Source organism: Nothoprocta perdicaria, unplaced genomic scaffold (assembly GCF_003342845.1).
Source record: "Nothoprocta perdicaria isolate Ctin4 unplaced genomic scaffold, notPer1 scaffold_273, whole genome shotgun sequence".
NCBI lineage: Eukaryota > Metazoa > Chordata > Aves > Tinamiformes > Tinamidae > Nothoprocta > Nothoprocta perdicaria.
This window is the reverse complement of record NW_020455503.1, coordinates 375,954-400,230: the sequence shown is the minus strand read 5'-3', so window position 1 is coordinate 400,230 and position 24,277 is coordinate 375,954. Positions and strand designations below refer to the sequence as shown.

Genomic DNA, 24,277 nt, shown 5'->3' with positions numbered 1-24,277 from the left:
AGGTTGACTGCAGGGTATCTACCTGGCCATTAAAGATGCAAGGCAAAGATGAACACAGCAGAGAATTTATGGTTTCCTAGTAAAATCAGACTTACATTGCACAGGCAGACTCAAAAGCTACACTGAAATTCTACTAGAAGTCAGTGACAAAATTAACAGTATTTCCCTACTGACGTAACTTTATCCTTACTGTCTTTCTCTCCTTACAGTTTCTCACTTTCACATAAATCTCTACCACTATTTTCAACATAGAGAGCAGCCAGCCCTCACCTGCCCTTTTTACTGTCACAACCCTTCAAATTGCCTACCTCATACCTAACCTGCCTGCTGGGTTACATCCTCTTTATATGAGATGTATTTTAATCCAGCAAATCTTAGGACCTTAGAAGTGAAGTTGCTGGTGGTGGATTAGAACAAGTGACTTTCAAGGCCTGGGAGGCAAGAAACACATTCCCTAAAGTACTGGACTCCTAAAATGTTTTTGATTGATCTGACCATAGCACGTGAAGAAAGAGCACTTCTCTGTCTATGTAAATCACAGGGACCAGAATGAATTACCAGTCAGGGAACTGCTTGAAACATGGCCAAATGCCCTTTTTAAGTGGAAAAGGGTGTTTGTAAGGCATTACATGTTACAGTGATAAATATTCCATACTAATTGCTAGTGTTACAAATTAATTGTATTTTATGTAATCCTCACATATAAAAAAGTAGTTTTACATCTAAAAGTATATAAAGACATAAACTTCTGTGGACATTTCTTGGTCATACATGAAGAAATGTAAACATTGAAGTTATGAGAAATGTCCAAAACTAATTAAATAAAAATGTATGAGCATTAAGAGAGAAGACTTGTTTGTTTTTGAGCATGCCACATCATCTCCACGCAAAGCCTGCAGACCTGCCCATGAGGAGTTTCAGCAGTGCGGAGAAGCTGCTGAGCTGCAGTGCGGCATTAGGAACCTCTTCACAGGCAACTAACCCTTGCATGCCATGAGGGGCTCAAACCAGCACAAACAGAGGATACAGGCACAAAAGCTACACTGAATTCTCATACATTGGGGTTCCCACCTGTTCCATACTTAAGAGAAGAACATTTTAAAAGTAATCTTTGAGAATTCCAAAACTTGAGAACATAAAAGGGATATCAGGATCTCCTTTTCATAGTCTAAGTAGATCATAAGATACTAAGGAAGTATCTTATACTAAGGAAGATACTGACACAACATAAGGAAGAGAATGACACAATATATTTATTTTGCTATGGAAATTTCTAAAAAGAAGAAAAAAGCCTTGTCAGGTAACGACTCATAAATTCATCTTCAAAATACTAATTAATGTAGAAGTGTAGAATCTAGAAAATATTTTTTGTTATAATAAAAAAGTCCAATTCCATTATAGCCAACTTCTGTAAATGCTGTTCCTTCCATCAGTTTTGTAATTTTTAGCTGTTACAATGCAATATAATGAAGTATCATTAAAATTAAAAATAAAACATAAGATGGATGTGAAATCTTTAAGTGCATGCATAAATATAGCCTAAAATTAATACAGCATACCTTTAGTATTTTTATATAGAAAGAGGGTATTCTATTACTTAAATAATCTCAAGGCACCAGAATAACTAAAGTTTTTCCTCTGTGTGTGTGTGTGTGTGTGTGTATGTGTTTTAATTTAAAAAATTCTTGATATAGCAATGTCTTTTTATTGAGCAATTCCAGGATCATTCTTCTGCAAATATTCACCTTTTCTCCAACTCTTTATTCTATAGCTCCATGAGCAGAATTTAAGCTTTACACTCACTTTAAGCAGTAAAACGATGTGTTTAACTGAAAAGGGAATTTTTAATGTGAGAATAAAACAGACAATGCAGACAGAATACAGAAGGTTTAAAGACATGAAACATAAAATGAAATTGGAGAAAGGAAGCATAGCTAAACTAACTTTGTGAGCCATATATAACCTGGCCGGAATTACTGAATATTGACTCCAGAAAAAATGTGTTTCAAAACTGTATGAGTATAAAAACAGCATTTAAATTTTAGAGCCTAGCTAGGTGGCTAAGATTAGGAGGGCACAAGAAGTTGCTGGAATCCATCTCAGTCCCACCAGCACATAGGGAAAGAGCAGTCCCGCATGCAGAGCTTTGCTGAGGGAGATTCCTTGCACAAAGGGCCCCATTAGGCTGCACATGAAGGCTAAATGCTAGGCTGGAACAAAGGAAGTTTAAAAAAAAAAAAAAAAAAAAAGACAAAAACACCTTCCTTTCTTTTAGAAGTCATATTCAGTATTAAATACTACTATTGCTAAGAAATTATAAATTACCTTTGCAATTAACATACTTATTTAAAATTACAGTAAGGGCATATTCAGTACTTTTGTTGGCTGATTTTAATTAATATTATGGAAGTTAAATATTTCAAGATTCAGAGATTATTATATTAATTTTATCCTTAAATGCTATGAATTTCTCAAACCTTCTATCTCGATTACTCAAACTTATAACATTAAATTATTTGAAATATTTAAAATCCAGAGCATTTGAAAGTTATCAATTTTTTAAAAATGGGGAAAAGAGGTTTTTTTTAGATAAATTTCATATAGTTTAGATAAAGACTACTGTTACCGTATGGATCACAGATTTTTTTTTTCCCCCCAGTGTGAGTTTACCAACTGCTGTGAATATTAAGCTGGTATTGTAATGGAATATAGTGATATAATGAATGTGCAATTCTTCTCCTCGACTTTTCCAACTTAATCCTTGTGGAGATATGTTTGCTTAAAAATAGAACAATTCACAGAAGATCAATCCTTTTCAGAACTAAAGCTCAATTATTTCTGAAGGAAAGTATTTATAATGAATTAATGAGCTTTAAATTCACACCTCTGGCTAATTAAGCTTAATTTTCTTGACTCTTTTTGTGTATACATGTCTTCAGGGCTTTCTGCTTACACTCTCCTGAGGAGATGCATGGTCAGAGGAAGCAAAAATAGTAACTAGAAGAGAAAAGACCGTTCATTTTCTTCTCACTATTCTGTCAATAGAATCAATAAGCCATTAGAAGAAGGACACATAAATTAATTCTGAGTAAAGAACCAAGAAGTAACTTGAAGTATACTATTAATATACACATGAAATGGTAATCATACATGATTTAAAGAACTGGAGACTTACTGAACAGTTAAAAGGCTATTTTCCCTCAGTCTGTTTTCCTGTTCTCCACATTCACAATTTTCAATTTGTTTCCTTAAATATCACAGAACATGGAGCTTCCATTGATTAAATATGAAAAGGTTCAGAAATGGTTTAAACCCTGTGTTTTAAGTACTGGAAAGCGTTTGAATTTTCATCACTTACGTAAAGCAAGTCAGTTTGTTTGGAAGAGTGTAGGTATGCTATATTTTAAAAAAAATCCATGCCTAAGAAGAAAAGAAACTGAAGACATACATTTAGTAATGAAACAAATTTATTCAATATATTTCTTTATTCTGTAATGCAAATTAGTAAAGCAGAATAGCAAAATGAAAGACATTTTTATTCAAATTGCTCCTGCTTCCAAGCTCACTGATGATAATAATTTGTTTTCTGATTTACTGAAAACATAAACAAGCTATGCTACTAAAACAAATATACTGACCTCCTTTCTAAAGTGTTTTACAGGCTTCTGTAGAAGAGCTAAAAATTCATTGCACACATACTACATTTAATCTAGCATCTGATTTAAAAGATTTGGAGTTTATAGCCTGAAAATAAAAATTGCTGATGAATTGTGCTGTTGCTAAAAATCACACTTTATTTTTCCCCTCAAGTATTATCTGATGAAGCACTTTGTTTTGGAAATTTTCACAAACCCACAGAGCACCAAAACCTTTTCAGTTTTGCAAGCAAGCCTCCTTATAATGTTTTCTCTACTCAATGTGCACCCTGCGGAAACTATTAATACCTTACACTGGCAAAAAAAAAAAAAAAACCCACACTTTTTTAAGATGGACAAAGTCATCTCCATGCAACAAAGTAGTCTGGTTTAGTTAGACAAGATGAAGTAAGTAAGTTTATTTTCACCAAATCTTCCGAAATTACTATGCTCAGAAAACCATATTTGACATAACCTTTATGTGGCTATGTCACAATTGGGAAAAATGGACTTGTGTCTAAAAGGACAGCTAATACAAATACATGTTAAGGAGTGTAATTTCTTAAGATTGATTAAAAATACAAAAACAGACAAACAAAAGAGGCTGCTTTTCTTTTGACCTAGCCAAATCATGCTCTTGTTTCAAAAGCAGGATGATCTTAAGATTGGAAAATATACTCAAATATTACTATAAAAAGAGTATAAGGCAGAGTACTTTGTGTCAAAATAAATCAGTAACTGACAAAAAGGTAGCATATGGTAACTCAGTTTAGAAGAGGCACTTTCAGGATCACTCTAGCCATGCTTAGATTACCACTATATATCTCTGCACTGAATGAGTCCCAAATATTTGCTCTATAAATCTAAATTTTGATTGACTTCACACTGGTCACCAAGTCAGACACAAATATGATTGAGTAGACTGGACACGGCCCTCAGGTAACAGTATTATGAGACCAAGAAAGACTAAAGATAACATTATCCCAATACCAGATTTCTTCGATAAACTGCATTCCTGTACTGGGAATAGAGAAACAAGTTAGAATTTTTTTTCTGTCAAGCTGTTGTCTAATCAGGCTTCATGCTCGTTTTAAAGAAAATGTATATAAAACACTTCACTCAGGTGTCCTCTGTAAAAAGGATATCGCACAGAAGTACCGACAGAAGGACATGGCTACAAAGCAATACTCTAGTCCCTATGTCAGAACTCAAATGAAGAAGCCGTTAGTAGCTTGGAAACAAAATCACGTCTAGATGGTGGGAGAGATTCACTGATGTTGGTTCTTAAAATGCAGCAAGAAAGGCAACAGTTAAAATGTTGAAAGGCATCTACACAAGAAGGAAAGATAATACAGTCTACTTGGCCAGGCAAAAATATAGGATGAAAAAAATCAGAAGAAAAAAATCACTTGTCTGGTCATTCCATTTTCACTGCAATTACCTAAACTCCCGACATCACAATGACCTTTGCACTTACTCTCTCCTCTTTTCTATACCTATACGCAGCACTTCTCCACTTACCCAGTAGTCATTTTTTACTGTAGGTGCATTTTTTTATAGTTTATAACAGTTTCAATGAATAAAAGACATTAGAGAATATTTTTGTTCAAGAAGTTTTTTTTTTAATGTCACAATATTTTGGAGCAAAAATAATAAAAATAAACAGTGCTGTTGTCGCCTGCTTACAGGGAGGAAGCAGAGGGACCAAAGAGAACTAACTTGGGACAGGAGAGCTCAGGCAGGCCATGCAGGGCTCAAAACAGATTTCAGATCTGATAGGAACAGAGAACTGGAATTAATACCAAGCACTTACGAAGTACCAGTTGTGAACTGACCATAAAACCAATCATTAAAAGAAATGTATGATGTTTAAAGAAAAGCAAAGCGCAGACAGCATTAACAAAATAATGCCATTAACACATGGATTCTGGAAAAAGAACTCATGGAGTTAAGAAAGTTACTGCTCCCTAGAGATTTGTTATCATCCTCTGTTAAAGGTTTTTGAGCTCTAAAGAGGAATTGTAGAAATATAATATGCCTCTGGGCTGGCCATGTGAGGGCATTTCAGAGGCTCTGCTATGGGGAAGCAGTAACACCTGGTAGAGGAGCAGCCCAACAGCTAGTAAAGCTGCTGCAGCAAGACTGACCAGGAGTCACCTGCCAATAGCCTCTGAATGAAGACACCAGAATTTAGTACTGCCTTTGCTCCTCTCCTGCTGCAGGCCTGGGCAAATCTCTTCGCTGCTCTTTGTCCCTCAGCATATGACATCAGCATATTTCCCTACATTGCACTAAAGGCCTCTGCTGAAGGAAGCAAAAACAGTAAAGAAATATATTTTCATTATAATACTCAGATCAGAGAAGGCATGATGTATTGTCCATAAAAAGTATAATTTTAAAAATATATACAGGATATGGAGGATCTTTCTTGAACATGCTTCAACCGTGTAAAAACTCTAATTTATATTACACCTTCAGGAGCAAGTCAGGAAAAAAATCCCTTTAATCTGTTAAATGTGTTTACTCAGAAACATGAGACATTTCAGAATTAGTGCTTTTAGTCCAGCATGAAACTTGAAGTAGGCACGACACACTTTTCCCCAACAATATTCCAGTTAAGAAAAATGCTGTTTCAAGTGCTACACCAATAAACCTGACCAGTATTTGATCAAACCAAAAAATTCTTACATACATCAGAAAAAAAATGCATTGGGGCAGCATAAGACAGCACCTTGAGAAGGAGGGTAACTAAAGAAAAAAATACTTAATACTAAAAATAGGTGAAATGCTACAAGAAAAGAGTTTTTCAGGATTCAGTGACAAATTCCCTGAACACATCTGAATTAAAAAGGGCAGGGGGAAGAAAAGTAGAAAAAGGAAAAGGAAAAAAAAAAAAAAAGTGTGATGCTGTCACATCGCTGTCTTTGCAGTATTAATGACTTAAGTTTCTATGGCTGCGGCTCAAGAGAAGGAAACAGGAATTCCTGTCTCATGTTCTAGGAAAAACCATCTACAGCTCCCACCTACCCCATATGGCTTTCTCCCATTTGGGGACACAATTGACTCCCAGATATATTCCGAAACACAATCTACAGCTGTGTCAGTCCCATTCATGATTTCTCATCATTTATTACTAATTCACATCAAAATCAGAACTAAATATTAATAAGAAAATAAAGCTCTTGGTTTTTCATAGCTTCCCAGGATCATGTAATTCACTGAAGTCACTTCATTGAAGGACTGGCCATAATGATCACGTATTTAATTCCCAGCAAGTCTAGGTTGGATTAATCCAGTAACTCAAGCATGCAGCTGAAAGATGATCTGGGCTGCAGTTTCCCAAACTACTTTAGACTACATAACTGCTCTCTGTCAGACTAACTTATTTGTCTCCTATGTCGTGCATATAAACACAGTCCATACTGAATTATTTAGGACATGAAAATTATTGTATTACTTCTCCCTCCCACAGATACACATGTCTCTCAAACATCTTCGTGTCATTTCAGTATCCTTTAAATTCTTCCCAAATTAGATCCTTGGAGTTACTGTTACTTTACCATAGAAGTTAATTTCTCCAGAGTTTTTCTGATTTTATTTTCATTTATCCCTATTTTCAATTACTAATTTGCCTTAAACAAATCAATATATATTAAAGTTATGCTGAATTCATTATCACGACAAGAGGGCTGCAGTTCTCCATCAAAAACCTTTGAATTTTCTCCAGCCATAGTACTTTTTTTCAATATGGTCTCTATCATCTTTACTGGTAATGGAAGGTTCCAATTCCCCAATTTTTTTACTTCCTAGTTATAAATACTAATACATCTATTACAGATGTATTACATCCTCTGTCTTCCCTTATATTTGCATATCTCCCAGTTTTGTTTCAGTTCTTAACTTTAATTAACCATATTTAAATAAAATTTGTTAAAATTGTTTGTCCAACTTATCTAGGCCATTAATTTAAACATTCAATATAATCAATTTCTGGAGTCAAACAAGGCAGTTCTCCCACTAATCCCTCCTCTTAAGTAAAGAAAATGAAAAGGAAATAAAATGCACATATAGATATATACACATATAATACAGAGGTGAATATATACAAAATTTACATACATATGGGATAAATTCTCTAAGATTCCTGCCTCATAGTCTTGCAATTCTGTCTAATTGGCAACACAAATTATAGAACTTTGGCAACTGAATCTCATGTAACTAGGCATTTTAAAGATGATTGACATACATAGTACTGTAATTACTCACAAGAAATACCATCCATTGAACACATTTATGATAAAGGAGTTGAAGCAGAAAAATCTGAACACTTTTGTTGAAAGATGCAAGCTTCATTTATCCTGCCATGGCTCTATTCATAACAGGGTTATTCATTAAATGTATAAATTTAGTTTTGTTTATATCTATATTTTGGCAATTGTCACAAATACTAACAACAAGCTAAAAGTAGCTATAGTACTTACATTGGTGAGGTGAATGACTCCTTTAGATGTAACAGAGCAGCCCATAAATCCAACATACTGCAGCTCAGGACAATGTTCAGCAAATGCTTTTACTGACTGATCTGTTACCTATTGAAAAAAAAAGAATGGGTGATATGAATATACACACAATAAAATCTAATCTTTTTCTCAGTTAAAAAAAAAAAAAGTCCTAGCTGTTTCTCAGGCAAACTGGTCATAAATAATTTTATTATTATCATTATCAAAAAGTTTGAAAGAAAACATGAAGTAGGCATGAAGTATGCACGTGCATTCATAGAGGGATAAGAAAGAAAAAAAGATCACCCCTGAAAGAGAGTAGGGCCTTCTTATTATTCTCTTCCTCCAAAAAGAAGTGGCCAGAACGATGTCCTCTGAAATTCAAATATTCTTGTTCTGTTTATCAGCAGATTAAAGCGGAAGTCTCTTCCTTTTATCATTCACATGATTATATGCAACCATCAAAAAATGTCAGGTATTGCCATTACACAGATGCACACAATACCCATCGACTGCACTGAATTTGAACTGTACCGTATCTTTTTATATTGTATTTTATATATATATATCTTTTTATATTTTATACTCCATTTTTAATTAAAAAAAACCAAAGCCATACTACAATCTATTAACCATTTTGAACTTAAACATACTATCTTGGCCTATTCCCACACAAAACTAGTATCTCATGGTAACATACAATCATGTGACAGTTACTAGTTGACAGTTACCTTTACTATTGTGATATATCTGTTTTTCCAGTTCTTTTTGTTTTATAATTAGGGTTTTAAAATAAAATTTACTAGCTGTGAAGCACCACATATTGCATAAATGTAACACTTGGCAGGTAAACTAAATATTTAAAAAGATAACACTCTGTTTACTTTTTCTCTTTAAGTGTTAATTTCCACTACAAACACTTTCATGTTTTCCTGAAGTTACAGATAAATACCGAGTCCTAGCACGTCAATCACACATCACATTTCTAATGTTTATAAAGACTATTTTTCCTCTTTTCCATACTCGTGCTGACTCCTATTTTGTGTTAAATCTAACTGCTTATGCCCTTACATCCAATGTTGTATTGCAAACGCCCACAATGGACTGGCAGGTTTGTTAAATAAAAACACAGGAACACAGGCCAGTGTTGCTGAAGAGCACAGCAGAGGCAAGAGCTGACGCCACAACATGTGTTTTCACTAAACCACGGGAAGCCAACGGGGTCCCCTCCAAGGCTCAGCAACCAGCCCGGGTGCTTGCATGTCTGTGACGCGTAGCCATCAACGCAGGTGCTGATCCTTCTTCAGAAGCCCCTCACTGACAGAGGAGCAAAGGTTCTTGGGCGAAAAGAGCAGACAGGGAGAAGAGGCAACCACGCTGTAAATAACGATTTTTGGAGTTGTTCAGAAGCTGGATATGGGCAGGTTTTTGAACCCGCTGAGTGCTGTATTTAGACATAGCTGAATTTCCAAAATCTAAATTTTGGCCTATTTAATTCTATTACTAAGCATTCAATAACCATAAAAAAAGTATAAAATTATTATTATGGATACCCCTAAAACACCTCCACACTTCCTTTTTTTTTTTTTTTTTTCCTTTTTTTTTTTTTAGAGCAGGATGTATTTCTAAGGTAAATGACAGCAATGCAAAACCCTATTTTGATTCTGGGACAGAACATGTGCTTCCCAGGAAAAAAGCACGAGCAACATCTCGCTGTGTGTGGAACTGTATATCCCAAAAGCCTGAGGACGCCCCAGGCTTTCAAGGACGTCTTCTTGATTTCACAGGAGGAAAAAACAGAGGATTTGAGTTATCAAGTCCACGAGGGAGCCCCACGTGAATCCAGGCATAGGCAGAGCACCACCTCTGGCCTTGGCCTTGGCTAAGGCCCAGCTGTGGCGCGCAGGCCGAGCAGGCCTGGGCTCGGCCTGGCCCAAGGCCCGGCTGTGGCGCATGGGCCACGCAGGCCTGGGCTCGGCCTAGCCTAAGGCCTGGCCGTGGTGCGCGGGCCGCACGTGACATGGCGCCGCGGGAAGGCCTCGCGCTCGCCCAGCACACGCTTGCAAAGCTACCTCAGAGCTGAGGGGTGCGGAGAGGGCTTTAGGTGAGACGCCACATCCCAGTGCCTCTGGTGTGGGGTTGCTGGAGACGGTGGGAGGTCAAACACGGTTTTCTCTAAAGCAACCATTTCTCAGAGATCAAAAGTATTGTAGTTACATGTTGGCTGATTTCCAGCAAAAAGTGTGCCTTGGCGCGGGGTACTAAGAAACCACTGAAACTGAAAAGGAGTCCAAAGGAGAGGGAACAAACTCAGGTAAAAACATTCAACCAGATAAAAAAAAAACGGGGGGTATCGATCACCTCTTGTTTCTATAGACCCATGTCACCAGTCTACTTACTTCATCAAGTAGCCAGTGTATGAGATTTCTTCCTTGTTTTTCCTCAAAGAGGTGCAGATCTTCATCTCTGCACATGCCTTTCACTATAGTCAACAGCCACCCCAGCTATTTGGGAAGATTCTGACTACTAAAGGGCTTTCAAAATGCTGTTAAAAATCAAAGCGTGTCAGATTGTCTCTGTTCACAGCACTGGGGGAAAATAAAAATGGTTTCTGAACGCTCAGGAAAATTTAAAATTTAGGCATAGAGGAAAAGAAATTCAGTCCTTTCTTTTTGACCACACTAGTCTCTCTACAGAAAATAAAAGAAACCTCTGTACAGCTAATGCGATAGGAGGACCACCCTGCTACAATCTTCCCCTCCTCTCTTCACAGAGAATTTTAGTCTTTTCTTTCGTTCAGACAGCTTTGCATTAGGTAGTAAGGAAATGCATTAGTGAACAAAGAATGGAATAAATGTCTATGATCACAGATCTACTGCAGAATTTAAAACTTAAAAAAAACAAATAATTTATTCTATACAAGTGACATATTTGGGGCTCATTAAAACATAATAATAAAATTATTACGGTTACAGACATCAGCACTGAATAGCTTACTAATTGGCAGGGAAACTTTTCAACGTTTGTTAGAGGTTCAACATCTGTTTGGTCAGGAAAAAGTTTTTCATTCTCTCTATACACCATACAAGTCTTACAATTTTTCAGGTTTCAAAAATTATTTACTGCCTGTCAAAAGTGGTGCGGTATTACCTGAATATGCCTTACATTTAGTGTGGTAGATATAACAATTTTAGACAGGCATTTTGCTATTGCAGACAAATGCTCTTAAATTTTGGCTTATAAATAAATAAATAAAAGCAATGCATTGAAACTGTTGATGCCTTTAAGCGCCGTTCAGTAATAGACCCTGTTCCTTTGCTGTCAGCAAGTGAAACACCAGTAACTGTAGGAGTTATTTTGATGTTCTAAAAAGAAACACGCTAAAAAAGTTCATAATCAGCACTGTAATCTCACAGTCTGCAATCTTTACTATACCAGTACAAGTAGTATATAATTTCTTTTACAGCTCCATTGTCATTTATAACAATTGTTATTTTAATATTATGGTGCCCATCCACCCATCTTGTATCAGAGGTCACCTCATATTTTATTTAGTGAGCTACTCTTAACACATGACCACATTCTCCTCTGATTGTTTTAGTGGGGAAGAACATACCTATTTTTACATGTATACACACATGCCTGCTGCTTCATGAGAAGAACAGTTGCTTTTCATGAAAAGAATATAGGGTATGAAGTTGAGTAAGATGGGATACGAAGTTGAGAGGGCAAATATGGGATATATAGGCAATACTGGATATGAAGCTGGAAGTGCAAAAGCTTACAGTTGGTACTTTGGCTGTTTGTTCTCAGTTTGTCTCAGGGGAGTAAACAGGGGCAGACTCGGTTTATAAGCACCACATAGCACTGTATAGCTAAGCGCATCGACCAGCGGTAATCTGAATCTGAATCTTGGTTCTCACATGCTGCCAAAAATCTAACAAAACAATGCTTTTAAGAAGCAATCTTTTTCATTACACTTATTTGTAAAGTGGCAGGGGGAGGCGGGGAGAGGAGGGGAAACAGATAAGTTTCAGACAGAACTAAAAGAGAAGCAGAGCTAGGATTAGTTTCTGAGACTGAGAGCAACTACTGTTTATTTTTAGACCCTTTTCTCTTTTATCAGCTACAACGCCAAGCTCACTTACATACCGACCTTACCTGCCTACATCCTTATGCTGGCATACCTGCTATTTCTGTGCTGCTACAAAACAATACTGCATTTCATTTCTAAACAAAGAAGCTTAAAACTGTCTAAAATGCTATTAAAATGGCTTATATATTTTTAATAGATATACACACACATTGGCAATTTTATATCGAAGCTCCTACACAGGCAGCTGTTTCTGCTATAAACAGGTCCCAGAAACAGTAGCTTCCCCTATTGTACAGAGGTTTTCTATCCTCCCAAGGGGTGACCTATTCTGCAGCACAAACGAAGGAAAAGTGCCTGATGAAATAACGCAAGGCAGACTGGGCCTAGCAGGCATGCCATGGTTATGTAACCCCAGCTCTGCTTGTGGCTAACGTGTAACTGTACACTTTTTCCTCCCAGACCTCCTCCGCTCGAGAAACAGGAGAGGCAAAGGAAATCTGAATTATAAAGGCGGCTTTTGGAAGATATTTTAAGCAGAGTATGACCAACGGACACTCAGACATACTACAGAAACAGATGAGATGTAAGTAACCTAAAACAGACCTAAGGCAGATTACCATAGAAAATAGACTACAACTCTACTAATATGACTCCTGTCCGTAATGACACAGAAATCCACAGCCAATTCTTTCATAAATCACAGTAGCGTTCTTCGTGGAATCTCTAATAATTGGATTGTCTTGTCGACCTTCATTGACTTTCATTCCTCCTGTCTTGCTTGATGTTAGTCTTGCTTTGAAAAAGTAATGTAGGATGATGAGGAGAGATTTATAAGTTATGCACTAAAGCATTGTGAATGGGAAATACATTGGTCTGGAACTAATGGTGCGGATTTTGTTCCTATTAAAAAGATCTATGATAAGTGAGATAGGGTTTAATCATTTTCTTTTTATGTATTGCAGCCTATTATATATGAATTCCAGTTCTGCAATGTTTTACAAGAATTCAATATTTTGGCTATTCTGCATTAGATTCTAGAAGTATTAGTTTGTTTTACATTCTATTAAATAATTCAACTAGCAAAAAGGAGCAGTACTGAGGCAAAAATGGTAATTCTACAAGGAAGTTTGATGTGCAACAATGGAAGCTGCTTAAATTCCATCTAAAATACTGCTGTAATTCCAACTAGCAAGCTGAAGCTGAAGCTGAAACAGAAATTACTGGGAATGAATAAAGCGATCGGAATATAAACCTGTCCTCCAAAGCTGTGTTTTATACAATGTAGTCAAACAAGGGGCATTTTCCTTGGTCTCTTTTCCCTCAGGTCCTGTCCAACTCCACGCATGCTGGAACTGACCATAATGTGCAGACAGGCCAATGTGCATCTGAACCCACTCGGGCATCACCCTGCTTTCCCCTCTGTTTTTATTAAAACTCCTGAAATGCACTGACTCTGTGACACGGAAGCAAATGGCACAAAACAAGGACATTTTTATTCAGCTTACCAGCTGAATATCAAAGGTGATGTACAACCCCCCCACAACACCATGAGATATCTCAAAATATGAGTGTCTTTATCTAATATCATAACACGTAGGCAGGCCAGTCATCACTGTTGCATCTGCAGAACATCCCTAAATGTAACTAAATAAAACCCAAACATACACGCAGTAATAAAATAACTTGAGAAAAGCTGCCTGATACTAGGGGCAACTTGACACAGGTTTCTCCAGCTGAGCTTTTTAAATCTTGCACTGCTGTCTCTGCACTAAACTGCATCCGCTTGCCGTGATGCAAGGTAAAATGTTTCATTAATTACACCTTGTCGAGGGATGAGGATAGAACTAAAGACGAGTCCTTGCAAGGAATTATGATGAAGACGCATTGAGACAGATGTTCGCTTTTTGCCTAAGAAGGAAAGATGACGTTCGTCACACCCAGAATTTATTACTTAGATTTTTAACATAATGAAGACACATAAAACACTCCCAGTCATAAAAAATTGTGTTGATTACAAAAGCAGGCGACATTAACAGAGCGGGAGCTCCAGGGATACATCTGTTTTGCTTTCCCTGATTTTTATAGCAGCATTGTTTCTTTCCTCCTTTTTATTTTTTCTTTTCCTCCTATCAGTTCTCTCACCGATCAGATCACCTGATAATGATGATATTATTAGCACAACAACTCTAATGTGCTACATTAAAAAACGTAGAGTTGTTTTCATCTCTCAAACCACTGAACAGAATACAGTTCTCAGTCGGGTTTGGAATATCTTAAGTGGATAAACTTTGTAGCCTCACAAGCTCAACCTGGAGCAAGGAGACTTCCTAAACTGTTCTCCCTTTATTTCTGTGTTTATCATTGGCAAGCAAAGTAAAACTTTCGTTCCTTCTGGGGTACATTCCCTCACAAATGGTCTCTTTCGGTTAACACCTTTTAAATTACTGTTTTAAACAGAGGTTCAAGCTAAGAAAGAGGCTACAGACTGCAATATAAAGACTAGTAAGCTTTATACTATTAAACTAAAGCATACATTTACAATTACATACACCTTCCTACTCCAACTACAAGCAGGCCGTTACCTTCTTTTTTTCCCTCCTCATATGCTATTAATTTCTTCCAACAGCTAAGACTACGGCTAATTGTCCTCAGAGAAGGCAGGTCCTTCAGTGCTTGGGGATGTGCAACAGCCAGTCCACCCAAGCACTCAGGAACAACCTCTTTTGTCTTTCTGTGCTGCTGCCACCAGCAGCATTAGAGAGAACTTCTGCAAGTTCTCTCTAATGAAAGCACCCAATAAACTCCCATGGAAAACAAAAGAAGAGCAGGAGAATACTAAAGTAAGACCAAATTGATCAATTTTTGACCTCTCTCCTTCCTAGTAGGTGAAAATATTTAATGGGAACATTTTGTAGAAACAGATTAACAATTTGGATGAGAATTAATATAAAACTCAGTTTAAGCATAAACACAAATATTTCATGTACACACACAAATACAAGAAGGTAGAACTTTTTTGCTTTCCCTCCCAGAGAAAACAAAGAACCAAAATGGTGAAAGATTTCTCTCAAATTTAAAATGGAAAAAGGTTTTGCTGTTGAAAAGTAATAATACATGGTCCACCTTTCATGAGCTGCAGCTTAAGTGATGGTGGACATAAAAGCTCTGACAAAGCAATTATTATCGGTAAAGATGCATTTAATTCATGACTCCTTATTGCAATCACAAAACATTGATATAAAGAACGCATGGATAATCCATCATCACGCTCAAATGTCCAGGGCACCCAAATTTCATTAGTGAACAGGAGGAAGGCATGGTTCATCTTAACCAGCTGCCACCAAACATACGATTTATTTCCTCACATTCAATAACACATATGGATAAATTTAACCATTTCCTCGATCAATAATTCAACAATTCTTAGCTTTAACTAGAGATAAAAATGAAAAATTAGGCACTCAAAGTGAAGAAATACAAACGTTTGCATTGTCTAATCTCTGAACAGCTGAAAAGGAAACTCAGTTTATAATATGTGTTTCATGATGAGCGTTAACGGATCCATTTATGTGCATTTTTTGTTTGTTTAGAAAATAAGCAATAGAAACATTATTTTGAGGCCAAGATAAAACAAAAATTCTTGCACATGACTTTCAGATGAATTTAAGGGGTCCATTTTACTTTACTTCAAGAACAGGCTCCTTGATATATGTCTCACCATTAAAGCTGAAATGCAAACATAAAATACAGAAGCAGAACCTGGAACCTACTACTTATTCAAGCGAGCCTCACAACAGGGGCTACTTCACCTAAGCCAACAAACTGAAGTACTCTAATGCAATAATGAAAGCACCGTTGACTAAAGCAGCGTGCCAAAATTCACAACTGTGACTCAGAAGTCTTTTCGTTTCAGTACTGATTCTGCGGCTGTCCCATTTTGAGACCAGAATCTGACATCTGCCTGGAGTTCTGTGCTGTGCGCCTTGCTGGCTACCTCGAGGTCCACCAGACAACACTGCTTACAATAGCACTTGATAATAGCGTGACACCTTTTTCTCCTTCTCCCCTTCTTTATTTTTTTCCTAGAAAATGTGAGAGGAGGAGGAGAAGAGAGAAAGGATAGCACAGCTATCCTTTTCCTTCACCCTCACCCATCAGCTCAGAAGTACCTTTCCTACGATACGAGGGGAGGATTTCCACAGCGGTCGTTTTGCCTGAGGCTAGTGGGAGATAAAGTCTTGCCCACGCTCTTGCTCTGTTGCATTGCCCTACAGGGCATGAACCAATACCCCTGCAAGAAAGAAGGGATTTGAGCTTTCCGGTCATCCTCCACGGCAGGCTGTGTGCAGGTAGGATTCCAGACGCGTCGTCCCGATGCTGCCGGGTGCCTGCTGCTGGTGTCTGTGCGGAGGCACCTCACTGCCCGCCGGCGTCGGCCGCACACACTGCGCCCTTGCTCCAAGCTCACAGGGCTCTCGGGCTTCGAACCACTGTGCTTAGCACCCTTGGCATATGTCTCCTCTCACACGCAAGTGCAGCTTTATTCTCAGTTTACTCTTCCAGAAGAGCAATATTAATCCATCATATTTTCCATACCAAAAAACTAAAATTAGCCTATTTACGTTTCTACTTTATTTCTTTTTCATGTATAGCCCTGACAAATATCAGCAGTCCACAAAAAACCTTAGTACTTCCAGCACCCTTACATAAGTCTTATAAATGATCAGTAATTCATGAGCACAAGTAAGTGCTTTAGAAGGTCAGTATCATTATGATTTTAGCCATTTTAATTTGACATAGTGTACTTACAAACAAAATTTTGTCCTAAAATTGCCTCCATCTCTCAGAACTTACTAAAAGCCTATTTATTAACTCACTGGAAAAAAATGTGGCTTGAGTAATTACCGTGAAGTGACTACTCACAATAGATATTCATAGCTGAAGAGATTTGATTGGTAAAGTGCTAAGAACATGTGGTGACTGCTTCCTTCAAATGAAAGGGAGAGAAAACCATCACTACCTCACTGTTCTGTAAGCTGTTCTTCATGCCCACGTTTTTGCCATCAGTACCAACAGTGGTATTAGGAAGTTGGGTTTAGAGCTGCCATTACAGCACTGCTGCCTCAAACAAACCAAAGGGCTCAAGAAAAACTGCAACTAAAAGCAAACTTTTGCTGCAGTTTCTGAAGGAAAAAGTACATGTGAGCAGGGTGTTGCTTTTCTGCCTCTGTATTCAGTCAGCCCCCCATCCTCCTCATTCACATGCTCATTTCTTCCTTGCCTCTCCGCTCTTCTCACCCTTCTTCTCTTTCAGCTGGAGCTGCCAGCGATGGCCTTGCCCTCTAGCAGCAGGTTCAGGTCACCGTGCTGCTGTGCACGGGGCTCCAAACGCAGGCCGATCCTAGCTAGGGAGCCCAAGCTGCCACCCCTGCTCTGGAGGAGGCAGAGGGCCCAGCCCGGCGCGGGCAGCGCAGCACGGCCCTGCCGTATTCCGGGGAGCAGGCAGAGCTCCTGCCGCAGCAGGGCCGGGCCAGCACTCGCCCTGCCTTCTCGGGGGCTGCTGATGGCAAAAAAAAAGCTTCTGCTGAAACTTTTTTGCCCCTTTCCTTGAGTTTTCCTATTGGAAGGAAGGTGCCAAGGACAAGAAGCCGATCTGCTGGGAAGGCAGGGGGAGAAACAAGGGGAACTACAGCAACTAGCTCCCGGCATGCATGCCAGCAAACGGGAGAAAGGAAAAAAGCGATTAAAATGCCGATTGCAGAAGAGCTCTGCGGCACATTCTGGTCTCAAGAGAGATTCCCTCCGTCTGGACCGAGACAGCACCAGCCTTATTGATATATTTTTTTCTGAAGGCAACTGCAATGGAAAAGTAAGCTGCCAGAAATTCAGAAGTACTCTAAGGTTTCTCCACAGCTCAGCCTGGGGAAGAGTTTTAATAAGAGGGGTTCAAAACAAGAGCTGCCGTGATACATACTTCGTAGTCAACATGCAGATGCTAAGGTCCCTGTGAAATAACTAGGCAAAGGACTGAACAGAGCCTACATCTGTAGAAATAACTTCCAGGCTGACTTTTACAAGGACAACACAGCTAATAATCAAGATTCCAGCACTCTCTTGTGCTGGAGAAATAAAATGAAATAAAGTGCGCTGAGTAATCAGCTATTAAAGAAAGCATCATTAATGAACAGAGAACCCATAAGAAATTACTTCACAGCTTGAGCACAGCCCTAATAAAGTGTAGGAAGTGTGCAAGTCAACAAAAGCAAGCTCAGTTCTTCACGTTCCTGACTTCAGAGTTTAATGGTTGTTACACTAACCCACTACATCACATGCTACATTTCAGAAAAAGCATCCGAGAAGGCTAGCCTCATTCTAGGAGAAATAAATAAATCAGTCACAACTATTAAGAACCACAAAGTGCTTACACTTCTGCTGTATTTTTAAAAATTGATCTAATTCATGCATAAAATTATTTTTCAGAGACACTTTAATAAAGATGGAGAATCACTAAGCAGGTATTATTTCTTTGCTGCACCTTGGCTCTTTACAGTACATCATGTATAAAGGCAGGACATTTCCAAAAAGTTTCACCACTAAACACAAATATAACGTGGAGATGACAGGTAAAAATAATTCTTTACTCCTCACATTTCAAATGGCATAAGAAAAATAAGTAAACTACAAAGCAGGCAGATGATGTACATTCTAGCACTTTATTTCCTAAAGCTAGCAACCTAGCTTTATGAACAGGAATACAGGGCTTAAATTTGGAAATAATAATAATGATGGAAAAATATATTCTAGATAAATGAATACAAATACCTTGCATACGGGGAGGAGGAAGTAAACATTGTCCTGAGAAAAGGGAGAATTATATTAAAAAAGAGGAAGATACAGAGTAAGGATTACTCTTATCTGCAGATAGATAGACGACTGGAATGTAATTTTGGTATATTACTTTGTTGCATCTACATTTACAACTGTCCTCTTCAATTACATTCCATCAATAAATTATTTTAAAATCCCATATATGCAAAAAAGAATAAAATCAAGCATAATCAACTGAAAAATTAAGTGAATGATACTTTTATCAGGTATCTATTTAAAATATGTTTGGATTTAATGTTTCCTCCTCACTTTGTAACGATATTGAACAGCTAGTTACAAATAATACTTCTGTTTTCCCTTGGGGCTAGTACATGTCTATATATATAATTACCTTACATCTCCCCTAGCAATTTTCAGGGGCAGAGCTGCAGTTAGCGCAGTGCAGTGGAATACAAGGTCCTCCTTCCATTGCGGTGGCACACCGAGTTTTATTCTTGAGTTTCTCCTGAGGACAGCTACCAAAACAGATGCTTTTCCTTTCCTATCTTGCTCTATTTTAGCTCCTAAATTAATTATCACTAAATAGAACAATATATCTGGACCGTATTCATTTTGAAATAATAGCTATAGACAACTACTGTCTTCACGGAGTGGCTTAAGAGTTTAAGTTGGAAAACAAATCTTAATTCTCAATGTAAATTATTGGTGATTACACATTAATTCACCATTTCATAAAGCACAGTTTGAATGCTTGCACGCCCTTACACTAAACAGGGCTATCAAAATATCCTAATTTGTCTATTCTAAAACTCAAATAAAATTGTAAAAATAATCCTTTAGCTTGGAAAACATTGCCTTCATCCCCCTCCCCTCAAAAAAAAAAAAAAATTCAAGTTGTTGTTTACTCTGGATTGGAAAAATATTGCTTCCAAAACAAAATTCATCTTTCTTTAGACAGCAATTACAAAAACCTATGCTAAACAATGGAATTTAGAATTAGGGGAAAAAAAGATTACTTGGGAGTAAATAAATGTAAATAAGAATATTTATAGGAGAGCTGTACAGGCAAGTACAGCATCTTCACAAATGATCCAGAAAAACTAAGTTATGCTCAATATATGCATATATTTACAAAACATGCAAAGAATGCGAAAGTTTCTATGAATTTAAATAATACCCTTAAATAATACCCTTTCTTAGTCATAATCTTGTATAAAAAAGACAGAAGAGTGCACATGGTAAGAAATAAATTCTAAACAAAACGTTTATTTCAGTATAATTCTGAATAAGAAGGACAGAAATACTTCCACATAGCTGCCAAACAGCTCCTTGGTTTATTGACTGTTCTCTGAGTCTTTCCCCATCCCCAGGTGGCCGCAGATCTTGAAAACCTTAACCTGCCACTCTGATACTTTCAAAGGCAAAGTAATATTAAAACAATTCTCAAATGCCATCTCCTTTTCCAAATCAGTCCTTCACCATTAAGAGAAAATGAATGAACGGGCTGGGGTCCCACACGCGTCCAACCTCTGTCCATTTCGTGCCAGAAAACGAGGTAGCACCAGCTCCCCCGCTCAGCCAGCTACCAGCCTGTGTCTGCTGTGGGGAGCAGGACCAACCCCAGGAGCTGGGCGAAAGCGGAGCAATTCAGCAGCTCTGCTGTTCATCCTAACAAAGCACATCCCATTCCTACGTCAAATCTTTTTCCTAAGGAAGTGATCTGGTATTTTCACTCCCCCTGCAATTCCTTCTTATACATTCCCATTAAAATGAGGGGCTCTGGCAAGTGTTCTGCCCGATTATCCCATCATACTTTTGGCGCTTCCAAAGGACTCAGTAAACTATGTTACAGTGTACATTACGACAAAAACTGCTTTGTGATTGCACTATTTTTCTTCTAAAGCAGCCCCAAATAGCGTTTAGTTGAGAATGACAGAAGACCATGTTCCCACACACTCCTCCCACCGCTCAGTCATCACACCCGAGAGCTGTTAAACGCTCTCTGTCGGGCCAGCTCCTTTTGCTTTAATGCAGGAAGGTCTTCATTTCCACACCGAGGCGTTGTTTCACGGTGACTAATGGCGTGTATCTTCTGACAGGCTCTTCACTGCCCAAATGGGCCATTTTATTTTATTTTTGGACAAGTCTCTGACATGCGCGTGCTCTTGTCACCAAAGCCCCACCATGGCCATTACTAGAGCAGAAACTAGCTCCATGGTTGAATCGTCAGGGGTAAAACGAATCAATACCCTACTTGCAGTACCAATACTGAAGGAGGAGCTATAAATACAGTTGTTTAAATCAGCCGCAATTTCTCTTCTTTTTAAACGATGGATAATCCACCTCCAGGATGCAAACTGCAGTCTGCTGCACTGCGGTTCACCTAGATTTTTATAAAACTTTGAAAAAATGTTAGTTTTATTGGAGACCATTTATGGGAAATTATTGTTCAACTCTTACTGGAAGGGCTTCCAAAGAAGACGAAGCAGATCCAGCCTGATCGCAGGCTATCACGGTTTGTACCAAACATTTCCTCACAAGGACAGCTATAAAATCACGGAGGCCACGAGGAACTGCTCCCTCTCCCCACCCACAAATACTCTCTCCCCGCGACCACAGGGTGGGCGCACAGGAAAGGGGTGCTAAGCGTCGGGCAGAAAGGCAGCGCCTCAGCTGCGCGCCGTGGAGGCGGCCGAGGCCCCTTCTGCTCCTGCAGGTTTGCTGCTACCCGAGCGGCTAACAGCACGCCCGCGTATCAGCGCCCGCCCTAACATTCCGGCCTTTGGCTTTGCAGCTCATCCTTTCCCCCTCACGCCAGCGCTGCAACACCTGCTACGCTTCACTTCGCATACTCCATCATACCCCACAATACTCCTCGGGAGCCAAATTCCTACGTCTTGCATAAACCCTGGCATTCTCTGGGCAATTCGGATCCCACATGTTAAAACCCAAGTGAAAAGTGTGGTCACGTATCACTTCTAAGCATACTCATGAAAATAATGTTTTAAGGCTTATATAAATAATTATCTAAAGTTTTTAATCCATTAAAACTATAATCCTTATACATAATGGAACAGTATGTCTACCCAAAAATCCAAAACCTTTCATTTTAGCAAGGCATAAACATATTCCTATTTTCTGATGCAATCAATAATACGGGCTTATAACACCTCCTGGAATTAAATATATATTTACAGTTACTACAGTCGCAGAACAGGCATTGTAACCTCCAAGGCTAATATGCCCCCACAGACAGCAAGTAGCTGCTCTTGCCTACAGAATCATTCAGAAATCTTCAGGGCAAAAATAGGATATATCTCTTGGTATCGTGTGTATATTTTAGCATGTAGCAAATGTGACTGAACAAGCCATCTTTTAAAAGGATAAAGTAACGTAAACACTTTCTAACAGAGAAGTTAAACACTTACCACATTTAAGAAAGCCATGAAGCCACACAGCTCCTTGACATATGCTTCCTTTGCAAATCTTTCCTTTGTTTTTCAGAGAGATCATGCAATTTTAATGAGGGAAACTGTTGTAGCAATTGCAAATGTAAAGTAATATACACGTAGTATACTCTACACTGTAAGACCACTACAGAAAAGCTATTATCTGTTTCTTTTTTTCATGGAACCAGCCTCGAGTATGAAACCTAAGTCCATTCACAGCCAAAATCCAATACGGCTTCACGATACTGAAATCATCAGCTCTAATGTGAAGTTCAGGCTGCCCTCGAGCACCTGAAGATGGCCACTGTAGAATCTGAAACCAGGCTTTCAGAAACACCCAACGCCTCCTTGCAGCTTACCTGCAATTCCCTTCCATCCTATGGCATTGCTGAAAGGAAAAAACTTGATTCTTAAATTTTATTTATGTCCATGTGCAGAGAAGGTAGTAGGTGCTTTATGAAAAAGGTTAAATAATTCGGTAGTATAATGCCTAAAAGCACTCATCTGTTGCAAAACTTACCATAAAAGGCAAATCATTTAATGGACTTTATTATTTGCTGGGATACCATAAGAACATCTTAAAATAGCTACATATCCGTTACTCAAAAGAATTTAATTATCCTTCGTAGGTAACACATTTGTTATATAATAAACCCTATCATAAACTAATAGAGAGAGGATTCTAAAACAGACATAACAAAAAAACCACACAGAATGGTACACAAAATTCAGCCAAGGTTATTGACCTTAATTTATTTTAATTCACCTCTTAGGAAGGGCTGAAAAATTTAAAATTTTAACCAGACTTGAAGAGTTCTTTCTAATGATATAAAAGTCTAATTAATTGACATTCATCTTTCTTCTTCTTTCTGAAAATGCTTTTCATATGGAGAATTATACATGCAGGGAAGAAAAAAAAAATCTTGTAATATGGGCTAACGGCGTAGTGTTATAGCTGCCTTTCTTGCTAAGGGCCATGGCATCAGGTATTCACGAGTAATGCTTATTCATCCTGCACAAATCTAAGTACTAATAGTCTTCAAGGTCCATTAATCAAAATCTATCTAGAATATTCCAGCCACTCACAGTCCATGGTAACACCACATTCCAAATCCTAACTGGAGCAAACTTTTTATCAAAGCACTTGATATTCAGAACAGGTAGGAACTACAGGTTCAAAAGAAGTCAGGCGCTATAGCATGAGCTTGCCATTAGTGAAAATGAGATGCAGTGCATGGAAACTGAAGTATTTTTAGTCTGATTTATAAATTATCTTCATGCAACAGAACTATTAAAAAGAAACATCTGATAATTGAAAGCAGTCGGAAGAGATTTTTTTTCCTTTGTTATTTTTCCCAGCGAGCTACAGCTAATTAAAAATCATCATTATATCAATCTGATCAAGCAGAGCACTAACCCGTACACCCATTCTCGCAGTCTGAGGCACAATCAGCTTTGAATCCTGACACAGCTTAAATCATTAACAGCATCAGACGTGGAGCAAAGGCTGCTATAGAGTTATGTCAAATCACATCCCTTACGTCCTGCGCCTAGATGAAATAATTTCCCGGGCTTTCTCATGTACTCAGCACCACAGCCGAAGCTTCCACCGCCTGCTCGGCAGCGAAGCCACCGTAACAGGCTGGGCACCACGATGCTCTCAACAGCAGCTTGCCGCCGTTGCGCCTGCACATCTGCGAGTTGATACAGCGTCCTTCATGGAATTTTATGGGGAAGAGGCAAACATGCTACAGCCCCAGAGCACACGAC

General features: G+C 38.3%; 1 protein-coding gene across 1 annotated transcript in view; it reads right to left on the bottom strand.

Annotated features, from left to right (window-relative positions):
• Positions 1–24,277, bottom strand: part of FBXL17 (F-box and leucine rich repeat protein 17) — a 277,144-nt gene that overhangs the window by 179,905 nt on the left and 72,962 nt on the right. The window contains exon 8 of the mRNA XM_026040976.1: positions 8,117–8,224. Within this exon, the coding sequence (XP_025896761.1) occupies positions 8,117–8,224 (108 nt within the window). The remainder of the gene's footprint in view (positions 1–8,116; positions 8,225–24,277) is intronic.